Genomic DNA, 15,137 nt, shown 5'->3' with positions numbered 1-15,137 from the left:
ATGCATTTCACGAGCACTTAGACCACGATAAGACCCACAAATGATTGCGAACTTACGCTTCAGAATTCCAAAAGCCCGTTCAACATCCTTTCTCAGTTCCATTTTTCTACTATTGAAATATGAGTATGAACGACCCATTTCACCGGCAGGTGGCTAACAGTTACATTGAACTAAAGTTGACCATTTTGGATTAATTCCATCTGCAAGATAATTAATAACCATGAGTGTAGTGATTCCCGTTGATAGTGAAATTTACCTGAGGAGAAATTCCATACTTTAAATCTTCAAACAAAGGCGATTTGTGCAAAATATTTATATCGTTTTGAGATCTCGGGAGAGACCAATAAAAGCGTGCCATATCCAACAATCATAAGAAGCAGCATCCTCAAGGATAACCGTTGGTTTTGCGCAGTGACCCTTATACTGACTGGCCCAACAGGTAGAGCATCCGGTCAATACCCAATACATGCAGTCAAGACTACCCAGCATTCCGGGTTTTGCTTTAATATTTCATTAACATCCGCGTCAGTTGGTTTTCATAAATAGGTTGGACCAAAATGATTAATCATTGTTTCGCAAAACAACGAAAGATACTTGTACGCGGTTGTTTTGACAATGCGAAGGTACTCATCATTAAAATCTGGAGGTCTGTGATATCCAAGAACCTTAAGGCCGAAGTAACCTTTTGTTCATGGCCATGACCTCTAATATTCAGTGCATCATACTGATAATTAAATTGAGGTTCTACCTGACAAAGCTCACCAATAATCTTTAGCACCAAATGTCGGGGCATGAGAAATCGGCCTTGGAAATTTTCATCATAGAACACACAGTCGGGAAGAAAATGATCGTGCATCAGCTTCTCGTTCCATTCATCCCGACCTCGATACGTATATATCTTCTTGTGAATTGGATCTCTAGGTATTTGCCCCGATGAATATAGCTGCAACAAATTGTTGGTTAGTTCTTTATCTTCATCTGACTCATCATCAATTTGTTTCAACGTCTGAACAAATATTCTTTATTGTTCTTCAAATCGATCCATATGAATACGCACTTCTTTGTCAGAATCCATTGATGGTGGGTTTGTTTGCAGAATTCACCGTTTACAGGAATTTATAATTCCATGGGATTATAAATTCTGGGATTCATGTAAATTCCTTGTGTGTTTGGTAACTCAATTAAAATTCCTAGCATTTATAGAGTTTTCTTGTATTAAGTCTTTGTACCGTTTGGTATTACCCTCAAATCTTAAAACTGCATTTATATGGGATTTAGAGTTAAAAAAAAAGTGGGTCCATAAATCCCTTGATAAGTTTCCTAGCAAATCTTAGGGGAGACATCAGACTCATATGGAAGATTTGCTGGAAAACTGAACCCCGTAAGAAACGTGATTCCAAGGATTCGGGCAACCAAACATACAGAGAGAAACGTAATTTTACCAAATCCTCCAAACCCATAAATTCCACCTTTAAAATTCTACATCCAAACTCACCATGAGTTGAAAATAAAAATTAACCAGAGGATTAAAGGTACAAAAGAGTAAGATGATAGAGTTAATGAGAAAATGAGGTGTGATTAAATTGAATTGAATGGGGTGAATTTATAGGGAGACTTGGGGGGAATAACCGTTACTTCACTATTTAATAAGTGACGATTACAAGACCGACGGGTTTATGACAACCGGTAGCGGTCGAGTCTCGGCCGCTAGCGATCTTCATAAAACCGATATGTCTAGTCTCAACCGTTCGGTGGAGACTCGATCTGTTAACTTATTTTCCATAGTGGCTCGACCAGTTTTCCAGGCCAACCGACATGGCAAATGGAGGGTTTAGTCAACCCCATACGAACCGGCCTAAGCCAGTGTATTAGCCCAGGTCATCTGGTCGTCACTGCTTGAATGAGAAAAGAAAATGAAGCTGGACAGGTACCAAGTCAATTCTTTGTCTGAACATCTCGTTTTGGTCTTGGTTTGACTTGTCCACGCCACCTGGTTCGAGATATGTGTATGATTATTATAAGCTCTTGAATATTTTCACTTATTTTCCTGCTTCAAGTTGGGTATACATTATTCGTTTAGACTTTGATTTTTAACTTCTCAAAGTTGTGTCTGACCATGTCAATGTAAGATCCCATCATCATCTAATCTATCCAAAATCTTCCTGTTTGTTTTAGTTTACTTCTGATTCATCAACACCCGACTATTTCATCAACTTCCATCACATAGGCCGCCATTCTAAAGTTCAGCACCTTTAGATTTCTTTTTTTGAAATTAAATATGTCTCTTTGGATCTCTATAGCTATTTTGTATATATGGGTGGTCGATGTCTTTGTTGTTCTTGTTTGCTCACCACAGTGATCTTCATCGGAGGATTTGTATGTCTAATCGTATTTTTAGGTGTCCTCCTATATAAAAACATGAAGTTCCATGTCATTGATGCTTCATTGACAAAATTCTACTTAACCAATGATGACATACTTCATTACAATCTGGCACTGAACATCTCCTTGAGGAACAGTAACAAGAAGACGAGTATATCTTACTATTATATTGGCTCTACAACTTATTGCTACGGTAAGGATTTGGCTTTGGTTTCTTTGACGCCTTTCCGGCAAGGCAGCAAGAACACAACAGTCATTAGTCCTGTATTTCTGGGAAAAACCTCGTTAAAACTACGAGGTCCTGATCTTAGGGATTTCAACAATGATCAGAGAGATGGAAGTTATATCATTCATGTAGAACTCTACCTGACATCCAAATTGACGTACGCTGGTGGTGGAAGGGGCAGCAACGTCGGTATCATCGCTAAATGCGGATTGTTGAAACTTCCGCTGTTGGGTTCTTCGTCTAATAACCAAACAATAACTGGTGGAGTATTTAACACTAATAAGAGGTGCAAGGTATCTACGGTGAACTTGGAATCATCCGATTGAGTTTTGAAATCTCAACCTTTCAGTTTTTTCTTCCTGAATTAATGCATCCCAAACAAATAAATGAAGGTTGAAAATGGCTATATGTACATAAAAGTTTATGAATTATTTTCATCTTTTAGATACTTTATTATAGACAGGTTTTATTACTCTCATTACCACCTCTAGAATTGATTCAAAAGGCAATATTTACATGTAGAAGCCATTGGACTCTCTCAAAGTCTCTCAAAATTTCTTGTTGGAATATTTCCCAAGTGACTACCACCGCAGTACGTGTAAGTATTGAGAACGGATCAAAGGTTTAATTATGTAGAATGTATATGCTTATGTCCAGTCCATCTGTATGTTTGGATCCATGTATTTAGAGTCAAATAGTCATTGTATCCATATAGAGTATTATAAATATATCTCTCGTAAACCTAATAAGGTTAAGAGAGCTTTCACAATCTTTCATGGTATTGAGCCAGAACGATCTCTCTAATAAACCATAGTCTCAAAAACTTTTCTTTCTCATAAACCCTAGTCTTCAACCTTTTTCTTCACAAACCCTGTTCTAATCTTCTTCCTTTTCTTTCTGTTACTATGACAACCTCAACGCAAAGTAGTCCAGCCATATCTGAAGTAGGATCTCCAACAATTGCTGCTTCCACGTCTATTAGCATTGGTTTTCTTATGTCAACTTCTGAAAAAGCACCGTACTTACCTTCTTCTACCAAAATAGTTCTCTTGGATAGAACTAACTACCTCCTCTGGGAATCTCAAATTGTTCCCATTCTCAAGTCTCAACGCCTTTACAAATACCTTGAAGATACGTATGAGGTACCATCAAAAGAACTTATTGATTCAGTTACTGAAGAAAAATCACCCAATTCTGCATATGAAGAATGGGAAGTCATTGATCAAACTATCATCTCTTGGATAAACTGTTCTCTTACAGAGCCTTTGAAATCTGAATGTGTTCGTCGTGGCAATTCTCATGACGTATGGAAATATCTTCGCAGCACTTATGCAACTATTAATCCAGCTCGTATTCTCCAACTCAAAGCAAATCTCTCAACAATCCATAAGGGTAACTCTTCCATCTCTGAATATATTTTGAGGATTAAAGAAATCTCTGACTCTTTGGCAGCAGTCCTTCAACCTGTTTCTGATCTTGAGCTTGTATCAACTACCCTACGTGGCTTGGGTGCTGATTGGACCAATGTTTACACTGTGGTTATTGCTCGAACTCCCTGCCAACTTTCACTGAACTGCATGCTTTGCTTCTTCATCATGATTCTCATCTGCGGTACCTGCAGAATCTGCAAAATAACGTTTCTGATCTCCAACAACCAACCTTCTTTTTTGCTGGTGCTTCGCCTGTTGGTCGTGGTCGATCAAATTACAACAATTCTGGTGGCTCAAATTACAACATTCTCGTGGTCGTGGATCTTATAACTCTGGTGGTTCGTCTCGTGGATGAGGTGATGGCTTTGGACGTGGTAACTGGAACAATAGTGGTTGCAATAACTGGAATGGTGGTGGTCGTGGAAACTGGAACTATGGTGGAAGTTCTAATAATTATTCTAATGGTAACTGGAATAACAATGGCTTTGGACGAAGTACTAATGGAGGTTCCCAATCTCCAAATAGCTATACCAGGCCATATGGTCGTGGAAATTGGAATTCAAATCGAGGTTTTGCAGCACCATCTGTACTTGGTCCATATCCATAAACTATCATCACCTGTCAGTGGTGTGGAGATAATGGACATACCACTCAAAGCTGTGCTCGTCTCACTCAAGCTCAGAATATTGATTTACCTCAGTCTTTTTCGGCAATGCATGTCCAGTCTATGCCGTATGAAAATCATTGGTTTGTTGACACAGTTGCATCTGCTCATATGACATCTGATGCTTCTCAGATGATGAATCGGGTGGATTATAATGGTAATGATAAAGTACTTGTTGGTAATGGTAAACTTTTACCTATCTCAGGAATCGGTGATATCACTATTACCTCTCCTGCATCAAAGTTACTTTTGAAAAATACTTTTCATGTGCCTTCCATTGCCAAGAATCTTGTGTATGTTGGCCAGCTTACACGTGATATTGACTGTGTGTTTGTTTTTGACCGTTATGGATTTTGTATTCAGGATCGACGAACGGGAGCTCCTCTGTACAAGGGAAAGAATGAAGCTGGCATGTATCCAATCTCTTGCAGTCCTCTTCCTAGTTTCCAGCAATCATATACCTCAGATTTTTCTGCTACAACTATTGGAGTCCGTGATATCCCGTCTATATGACACATGCGTTTAGGTCATCCGAACAATAATGTTTTTCTTTCTCTTAAACACAATAAGTTCTTATCTTTAGATTCTAGTTCATCTTCTAGTCCATCTGTATGTTCTAGCTGTGTTGGTGCCAAACACCATCGTCTTCCTTTTCAGTCTCGCACATCTTATTCGAACAAAATTGGTTCCATTATTCACTCTGATTTATGGGGTCCTACACCTTTTCAATCTAATTGTGGTTTTCGCTACTTTCTGTTGTTTGTGGATGAATTCTCACGTTTCACTTGGATTTATTTTTTGTCTGACAAAACTCAGGTGTTTAATTGTTTTTTAAACTTCAAAACCATGGTTGAAAAACAGTTCTCCACCATCCATCCTGGTCCTACAAACTGATGGTGGTACTGAGTATGCTGATCCTTTGAAATCTTATTTGAATGCTATTGGAATTCAAAGTCGTTTTTCCTGTCCTAACACACCTCAACAGAATGGTTTAGCTGAACGGAAAATACGACATATCACTGAAACTGGTCGTGCATTAATGTTACAAAGTGGTCTTCCTGAACATTTTTGATCTGAATTTTATGCCATAACTACTTATTTAATAAATCGACTCCCAACTCCATCTTTGTCGAATACTTCTCATTATGTTGCTGTACATCATCGTTCTCCTAATTATGATTTTTTGAAAGCTTTTGGATGTCGTTGTTATCCTCTTTTGTCCCATTTTCGTCACAACAAGTTACAACCAAAAACTCTTCCATGTGTGTTTATTGGTTATAGTGATAGGCATAAGGGCTATAAGTGTTTAGAGGTTACTAGAAATCGTGTCTATATTTCTCGTCATGTTGTTTTTGACGAGTCTGTTTTCCCATATCCTGTTGATATTGGTGTTAAGCTTAAACTTAAATCCCAATCTCCAGCCACTCGTACCCTTATCACTTGGCATAATAAGTTGCGGCTACTCGCTTTCCTTTGTCTCCAACACAGCCCCCTATTTCTCCTTATACTATATATATTCCTCCATCGCCATCTACCGCTACTTCTATCACTCCAACCTCCATGTATTCTCCTAATATTACCTCTCCATCCTCATCACCACTTCCATTATTAAGTTCTTCGCCTTTACCTTCTCCTGAAGCTTCCACTTCCGTGTCTACTTCATCTTCTCCTGCATCTGTGTTGTCGGTGTCATCTTCTTCTGACTTGCCAGCTTCGTCTGATGTTCAAGAGCTCCCACAGTCGACTACTAATGTACATCCTATGGTTACCAGATTGAAGGATCATACAATTCAACCAAGAATCTTTAAGGGTTGTTTCTATACAAGGTATCCTGTGTTGCAATGTTTTCTATCTCAATATGATTCTCTACCTGCTAAACCCACAAGTTTCACTATTACCTCCAAATCTCCGGAATGGTGGGTTGCTATGCTGGATGAAATCAATACCTTGCTTCGCAATCGCACTTAGTCGCTTGTACCTTGGCGTCCTGGTATGAATATCATTGGCAGCAAATAGGTTTATCGTGTTAAACAAAAATCAGATCGCCCTCTTGACAGATGCAAAGCTTATTTAGTTGCTAAGGGTTATTCTCAACGGTATGGAATTGATTATCATGAGACGTTTAGTCCCGTTTTCAAGCCAGTAACTATTCGATTGGTTCTCAGTTTAGCGATTTCTTCTTCTTGGCCTATCAAGCAACTCGATGTTAAAAACGCCTTCCTTCACGGTTCTCTTGATCAGGAAGTTTATATGGCTCAACCTCAGGGATTTGTTGATCCACGGTTCCCTAACCATGTCTGTCTATTGCACAAAGCTCTTTATGGTTTAAAACAGGCGCCTCGAGCTTGGTATCATCGTTTTGCTTCGTTTCTGCTCCACCTGGGATTCAAGTCATCTCAGTCTGATCATTCAATGTTTATCAAGAAATCGTCAGCAGGTATTATCATCCTATTATTATATGTTGATGACATTATTATGACTGGTAGTGATACTACATGCATCCAAACCTTATTGCCCAAGCTACAAACTGAATTTGCCATGACTGATTTGGAGACTTACATTATTTTTTGGGTTTAGAAGCTACTCGTACTTCTTCTGGTCTTGCTTTAACTCAGAATCGATACACTTTAGATCTCTTAAAGAAAGTTGATCTCACGGATTCGAAACCGGTCTCTACTCCGGTGTCTCCACACTCTAAGTTGCACTCTAATGATGATGTTTTGTTCTCTGATGCGACCTTGTATCGAAGCTTAGTTGGTGGCTTACAATATCTTAAAATGACACGTCATGATATTACATATGCTGTAAATCAAGTTAGTCAGTTTATGCATCGGCCTACTCAAACACACTTCATGGCTGTTAAACGCATTCTTCGGTATCTCAAGAGTACCCTAGGTCATGGTATTTTCTTCTGGCGTGATTCCACCTTGCAACTTACAGCTTACTCGGATGCAGATTGGGGTGGTGCTCCTGACACCTCTAGGTATACTACTGGTCATTGTGTATTTTTGGGGAGAAATCTTGTCTCCTGGGATTCTAAAAAGCAACCTACGGTTTCTACTAGCAGCACTGAAGCTAAGTATCGTGCCTTATCTTCTACTTCAGCTGAACTTATTTGGATTGGTTATCTATTACATGATCTGGGAGTTTCTTTGCAGCAACCTCCTATGCTTTACTGTGACAACATCAGTGCCACTTATCTGGCTATTAATCCAATCCAACATTATCGTTCAAAACACATTCAGATTCACTATCATTTTGTTCGTGAACGAATTACTTCTGGTCTGTTGCATCTACGGTATATTTCGAATGAGCATCAACTTGCGGACTTGTTTACGAAAGGCTTATCGTCGTCCAGGTTTTTTTATTTATGTAACAAGCTTTCACGTTGCTTACCACCGCGTACAGCTTGAGGGGGTAGAATGTATATGCTACGGGAAAATTAGGCGCAGGCCCAAAAAAAATATTATTCTCATTGTCAGGCCCGCAATTAATTTTTAGTTTCGTGACACCCATAATTATATGAAATTATTAAAAATGTCTGCATGACGGACTACGCATCCGCATGACGGGTTATGCATCAGGGGTATAATTTGCGACGCAACTTGGATATAACATATCTAAAAATCCGCGCCTTGGAATTTCACAAATTTTATATCGTTGGAATGTTTTTTAAGAGAGCTACGCAACGAGTACAAACAAGAATATCAAATTTTTATTTTTCACGAAAAAATCGGAGGTGATCATCATTTTAGGCAAAATTTTCGAAAACTTGACACATAACCATTATGCAGCCACCAAAAAAAAAAGCATAACACATTCTGCAGACGCATAACGAATTATGCAACCATTTTTTTGACTGCATAACAAATTATGCATCTACGACAAGTTATGTAGCCATTTTTTGGTTGATTTTAGTGCGTACATAAAAAATTAATGCATAATGCATTATGCAGACATATTTTCGGATGCGTAACAGGTTATGCGACAATTTTCTCGGTGCATAAAAGATTGTGCAACAATTTTCTCGATGCATAATGCATTATGCATCCATATTTTCGGATGCATAACAGGTTATGTATCAATTTTCACGACTGCATAACATATTATGCAGACATATTCTCGATTGCATAGCAGATTATGCAGTCATAAACAACATCACCATCTTCTTTCCCGTTTTAATAACTCCCATACAAACCAAACAGTATAAACAAAACCACTCAGCAAAGCTAGTCTACGAGCAACTTAAGAAACTGTCGATGTCATAGAGTTTCAATAACTCCAGGTACTCTAAGATTACTGCCGATATCATAGAGTTTGGTCTGTTATTTGCATCAGTAAAATCCAAAAACAATTATTAGTAGTACCTGGAGTTGAGTAAAGAATCCTTGGCAACCATGAGATGTATTAAAATAGTCAATTGCATCGTTAGTCGTTGCTGTGGAAGAAGTAGGGCATGTTTTGGTACCATCCACTGCTTCCTGTCCCCCTCTTACATCCGAGAAACATCCACCAATATCTTCCTTCTCTTAAATTTTTTTGAATTAACCAAAAAAGAAAATTAAACTTGTGAATTTTCCTAAAGAATTTTATTTACTGCTCAACAGAATGTGTGTATTATCTACAGTTCTAGTCTAGATCCAAAGCTCTAGTTGGTGTTTTATATGTTTTTGAGTTTCCTAATTTTGAATTGGAAAATCGTTTAAGAAACTGATTTCATCTTCTTTCGGGCAATTCTGCGAGCAACTGAAGTGCAGTTTCTGCGAGTCCCAAGGTTGTCTTCAGCTAGCTCCCATCTCCTCCTCTTTTGTACAAAACCACTCGAGCCATCACCAGCAATTCCCGTCTCAATGGATGAAATCCATTACCACTGTCACCATTTATACTTTATGTCCATCCAAATCCAGGTCACAGCATCAACTCCTCTTCAACTTCTATGAAGTATTGCAAATGCCAAACAAGACAACCATTTTCCATTCGACTACAACACCCAATTCAGGCCAAGCAATTTCTTCAATTTTGCTCGCTGACAATTGCTCAATCGAACACCAAGAATTCACGCTACAAATAAATTGAATCACCATCCATCCTCCTGCGAGTGCCATCTTCTGTTCGTGTCTAAATCTGCTACAACCACATACCAAATCCACTGAGACCAATTCCAGATCGTTAAACCAGCGACATCATTCACCAACACCAATAACATACAGAATGAAATTTGAATAAGATCAAACCCTAGAGAAAGAAAAAGGAACTTACAATCACCTCTCTGAGACAAAACTAAGAATTGAGAGTATTTAAGCTCATCGATATGAAACAAAACAACGAAATACAGAATTTCAGAAAATATGGGTTTCGGAGAATATATGGGTTAAGAGAGCTTTCACAATCGTTCAAATTAGTTCTCTCTATGCAGTTCACCTACTCTTGTTTTCGTTTGATATCTTCTGTTTTAACAACTTTCTTGCATAAACAATGGGTTTTGACTTCTATAAAATTCGTCTGCTGTCGTTCTCTCTCCCTGTCAATGAATTATGTACTAATGAAAGGTATACCACGCGTATTAGAATGTAACAGGGAGACAACTTAATACGGAACTCGTCTATTTTGAGAAAATTTAACTTGTGTGTTCTGCATTTCCTTGACTATGTATATGCTGCTGAGAGAGAGCAGAATGGTCAGGTTATCCTCCTCCTTTAAGTAGAACCAGAACTCTCTCTTTTTCTCTTTATCTACCAATCCAGCATTCCAGGTGCTCCACGAATATGGCCTTCATTGATTGTAACAAAGCACTATGTTGGATGAGTATTATTATCACAACTGTAATCCTTCTCTTCGCAGCAATAGTAGTAACACTCTTCTTAGTACGAAGCGCAGTCCCATTTGATAACATGAAGTTCCATGTTGTTGATGCTTCGCTAACAGAATTTAGCCTATCCAATGACGAAATGCTTCGCTACAATCTAACCTTGGGCATCAGTATTAGGAATAGTAACAAGAAGTTGAGTGTTTCTTATACTCTAATCAAAGCCACAACTTTCTGCTACGGCAAGAATTTCAGCTCCCATGATATAGGCGTTTTTCAACAAGCTCATAAGACTACTACATTGGTTCGTTCAGTATTTCAAGGGCATTCCTTGCTTGTGCTCACAGGTTCTGAGCCAAGGGATTTCAATGACGATCAGAGGGATGGAAATTTTAACATTCATCTGAAACTCGATATTGCATTTGAGTTGACTACTGATGGCGAAGTAAAGGGACATCCTTACCGATCAAAAGTCAAGTGTGGATTAAGAATTCCATTGTTGAATTCTTCTTCGGATATAAGACTTGGCAGCTTGTTCAGCACTAAGAAGTGCAAATTAGATGATATCGTAAACTTGGAACGACCAATTAACTATTGGTTGCTTATTCCGCACTGAGAAGTACTTGGATCTATCTTTTAACTTTTATGATTTTATCTGCTTTTATGGGGGAAAGACCTACAATAGTCAGCAACATGATACCAGACATGCTGTCCTGACTGGGATTTACACATTCAGGTTGTAAATTTATGATGTTGTATAATGTGGTTTCTTGCAATCTATGATTCAGTATTTCATTGAAACATGCAACTGTAAGCGATCCATTAACCCAATGCTTGATAAGTTAACAATCTTTCCCACTTTCCAGGCAATTTTTTCCCATTGGTGAAAGGACAAGAGCAGAGTCTATAAAACAAAAGAAAATAATGAAGATAATATGTATTCAAGAGGACAGCAACCAAAGAAGTCAGAAGAGAACTAACCAATTAATCCCTTAGTGGAATAATGAATCCCTGACAGGTTCAACTTTGCTGCTGATTGTAAGTCTCTTTTTTGTTCTGCTTACAAATTTAACCGAAATGTAGTTTGACATAACAAACTTATTTTCGCAAAGAGAAATCTGATTACAAACCCAAATGGGTGGACACTAATCACTACTGACTGAACTAATGGTGTATGGAAGCTGATTAGATTACAACCAAATATGACTACACATCTTATCTCACATAATAACAGACTACATTTATCTTGAAGGTAAACCAAAACGAAGAAAAAAGAAACACAAAGAAACGGAAAGGTGGTCATCGAAATCTAAAGAACTATACAAACCCTGGTTGAAGAATGGATGCTTGATTCTTCTTTTACTGCATCCGACACAATTCAGTTCTACTCTGAGCTTTCTCGTCTCCTTGAATGATTCATGCCTTCAGTAGCTCTTCACAGAACATGTCGATGAATTGATTGTTCTGTAAAATACAAGACAGTAACTCAGTAAGAAACTATCAGTTACAAAAGTCAAGAGAAAACAACTTATGTTCTAAAACATAAACCATATCGACACACAAGAGCTTAGTACAACTTGTTAATAAGAAGACAACTTATCATAATTAATGCATGCAAGAGAAAGGCTATTATAGAAAGGGCAAACCTGAGCAAGCTTCACGAGTGCTTGACGGACTCTGTCTCTGGTGACAACTACCCCAGGATCTGAGAATGGAGTAGGTGTGAAAAAAGGAGATGGAATTGGTTGTGTGAATGGTTGAAGGAAAGGAGCCCCATGCAGCTGTTGAAAATTGACTGGTGAGTGATGAATAGGAGCAGTTGCAACAGCAGAAGAGGACACTGGTGGCATCAACAGTGCAGATGGGGAAGAAGTAGGTGCAGAAAACGCAGAAGGGTTGAGAAGGTTGGTCACACGGTTACTATTGTTGCTGGTTCCAGGAGTTTCGAACATGTGGATTAATGGAGTAGATGAAGTTGATGGAGGAGCGGATGGCATTTGCAGCATTGCCATTTGGGAGGTTAAGAGACCAGAGGGTGCATGAGATGATGCAGGGATTGTTGTAGGAGACGGGTGGTGCTGTTCTTGATTTGCTGCCTTAGAAGCATTTCCCATATTCCTAGCCCCCTGTAAAACATTATCCAAGATGATGAAAAGCTTAGAAGGCTGAGACCATGAAATCCTGAAGTAAGAATAACAGTGGCATCTATCTAACAAGAGCGGGAAGTTAGCTTATCAAAAGTCACTAAACTTACAAACTTAGTATTTTGTTGGTTGGTCACAATATGTAATTTTTACGTCTATGTAGAAGATGTAAAAAAAAATGTTTTTCTTGTGTTCCATTTTTGCGTTCAGCTATTAGTAAGTAAACCAATAATTTTAGTGTGGGGTTTTTCATGATACTAATGTCAAAAAGAGATGAATACTTACACTGAAAAGGTTCGCTAAAGAACAATCAGCGGGAACATCTCTAGATACAGTTGAAAGCGATGGCTCGAGTGGGGCCCCCATCACAGCCATGTTTGAGACAGGTTCCAATGCCTCGAATTCACTGACATCAAAGATTAATAAGTACAAAATTGAGATTAAGATATTAGGATGCAAGTACGCAACCTAAAACAGGAAAAATGAATAGTATAGTAGCAATCTTCAGAGAATTATAAAATAGGATATCATAATAAAGTGCAGAAGCGAACTTATTAGTTTGAATCCAGGTCTAGTTTTGGTCTCGTTGAGGGTGATATTCTTGACTCATTATCATGTACACGGTTACACTTAATGAGCTTGTATTTGTAAAAGTCAAAGAACCAATAACCTGATCTTATCCTTACACATATATATAGAAAAGAACGATATGTTGTTTTTATTAGTTAAAGTACATTGCAAATCACACATATTCTGAAAAATTAAGGTAAAGCCAGGCAAGATATTGAAAGGTAATGAGCATTTAGGCTTAGTTTTGATGGAATATAATGAGCATTTATCATATATCAGTTATAAAATATTACTTTTTCGTTGGAGAGACTTTAGGCTTTGGGGAAACTTTGGCGTATGCACTGAGTATCCTGCATACAAAAGAAGCAAAAGGATAATGCTTAATTCTTGCTAATACTATTAATCAGTAACCAAATAACATGCTATTCATGCAGAACTGGTACAAAGCGTGACGGAAAATTTTAGAATCCCACCTATTGAACAGATTCGCAACATCTTCACATTCTCGCGCATCAAAAAACCAAATACCAGTAACTTCTTGAGCTGAATTACGATATAACAGATAAGGAAGCTGGATTTCGAACTCAAAATCTCCCAACAGGTCTTCTACAAGATTGTCTGGAGAGAGCAGATGAACAGATATGAGTAGGAAAAAACTCCGAAAACATGAGTTTATTGTTGCACTAAATTGATTTACAAGCAGTAGAAACGAAGAAGGGATAAAAATGTGTTTTCTAAGCAGTTGCAGTGTTGGTTCTCATTATTCAGTAATCTATCATGACTTTCTAACTGATCTGAATATCACTTCTTTAGAAAATCAAACACCACAAAAAGATCCAGAGCTTCCTTTGGTGTCTAAACAAGGATTTCCGGTCCAGCATATTATGCACATAACAATCAATCAGAGATCCAAAATAATATGTAAAGCAAAATACGACTCCAAATCTGAAAGTAAATAGCTGACTCATGAACGAATGAAACCAAGAACATGAGTTACTTTAACATAACTCAAGAAAAGAGAACCACGACATAACATGTTGATCTGCCGTATAGAACGGTTAGGTTGTAAATACAAATTAAAAACCTCCATACCTATAAACTTGTTCTTCATTAATCAATAATTCGAATTACAATAGACCTAACTCAACCTAAAATGTTCGATCCAACTGACACAGTATATCACTATCCACAATGCAAGTATATACAAAATTAGCAAGCAAGCATTGAGCAGTACATAATCAATGGTACAGAAGTTAAACCTGTATTTCTCCGATTCATGACTATGAATTGGAATCTCGGTTGAGTATTCCTACAACAAAGACAAGATAAATCGATCTAACGAATCCAGTTTTGAACAAAATTAGAACAAATTACCAATAAATCACTGATTCAGAACTAACTAAATTATTTTTTTATCAACCTCTTAACAACGAAAAGAGATCCTTCGACATCTTTACGGCTCTGCAAATAATGAAGGATCACTCAGAGTCTAAAAAAAAACAAGAACAAGAAAAAGAAAAAGAAGTTTAAAAAATTACCCATTCATTACGCTGAACGTCGAATTCATAGAAAGTGACATGAGCAGCGGTAATCAAAATCTCTTCAATATTAGGATCGATCCTTTGTAGAACAGTAAGATTAAGGATCTTTGTACTTTCTTTATCTAGATTTGGGGTTAATTTCCCAGTATTCTGTGTCATCTTCTTCTTCTTCTTCTTCGATTTTGTGAAAACCCTAATTCCAATTTCAAAGATTTACAGACATTCATATACACTCTCTCCCAGAAAGAGAGAAGAGAACTGATGATCGATCTATCTATTTATTGTATTCTACCAGAATTTTTCTCTTCTTGCTACTTCTACTAAATGGTCAAACAAAGTCAATAGATTTGACTGAAGGAGGTCTGGGCTACAAT

The 15,137-nt window shown here is 37.8% G+C and overlaps 3 protein-coding genes across 3 annotated transcripts; 2 read left to right on the top strand and 1 right to left on the bottom strand.

Moving 5' to 3' along the window:
* The first annotated feature begins 2,114 nt into the window (after nt 1-2,114).
* Nucleotides 2,115-3,310, top strand: LOC113320859 (NDR1/HIN1-like protein 10). Its single transcript, XM_026568754.1, has one exon. It carries the CDS (start codon nt 2,314-2,316, stop codon nt 2,932-2,934), a length of 621 nt encoding a protein of 206 aa, XP_026424539.1. The 5' UTR covers nt 2,115-2,313; the 3' UTR covers nt 2,935-3,310.
* A 7,157-nt stretch (nt 3,311-10,467) lies between these two features.
* On the top strand, nt 10,468-11,124 carry LOC113324835 (NDR1/HIN1-like protein 3). The gene has a single exon (XM_026573122.1). The coding sequence runs from the start codon at nt 10,468-10,470 to the stop codon at nt 11,122-11,124; it is 657 nt and encodes a 218-aa protein (XP_026428907.1).
* Nucleotides 11,125-11,473: 349 nt separating this feature from the next.
* LOC113322808 (mRNA-decapping enzyme-like protein) lies at nt 11,474-15,050 on the bottom strand. The gene is made up of 8 exons (XM_026570961.1): nt 14,761-15,050; nt 14,643-14,683; nt 14,482-14,531; nt 13,696-13,840; nt 13,516-13,572; nt 12,938-13,058; nt 12,155-12,634; nt 11,474-11,972 (listed from the first exon to the last, which is right to left on the bottom strand). The coding sequence occupies exons 1-8, from the start codon at nt 14,920-14,922 to the stop codon at nt 11,925-11,927; spliced, it is 1,104 nt and encodes a 367-aa protein (XP_026426746.1). The 5' UTR covers nt 14,923-15,050; the 3' UTR covers nt 11,474-11,924.
* Between the last annotated feature and the right edge of the window lie 87 nt (nt 15,051-15,137).

The sequence above is a fragment of the Papaver somniferum genome, chromosome 11, assembly GCF_003573695.1.
Source record: "Papaver somniferum cultivar HN1 chromosome 11, ASM357369v1, whole genome shotgun sequence".
NCBI lineage: Eukaryota > Viridiplantae > Streptophyta > Magnoliopsida > Ranunculales > Papaveraceae > Papaver > Papaver somniferum.
The sequence above is the reverse complement of the archived record's forward strand: the minus strand, read 5'-3'. Positions and strand labels throughout refer to the sequence as shown.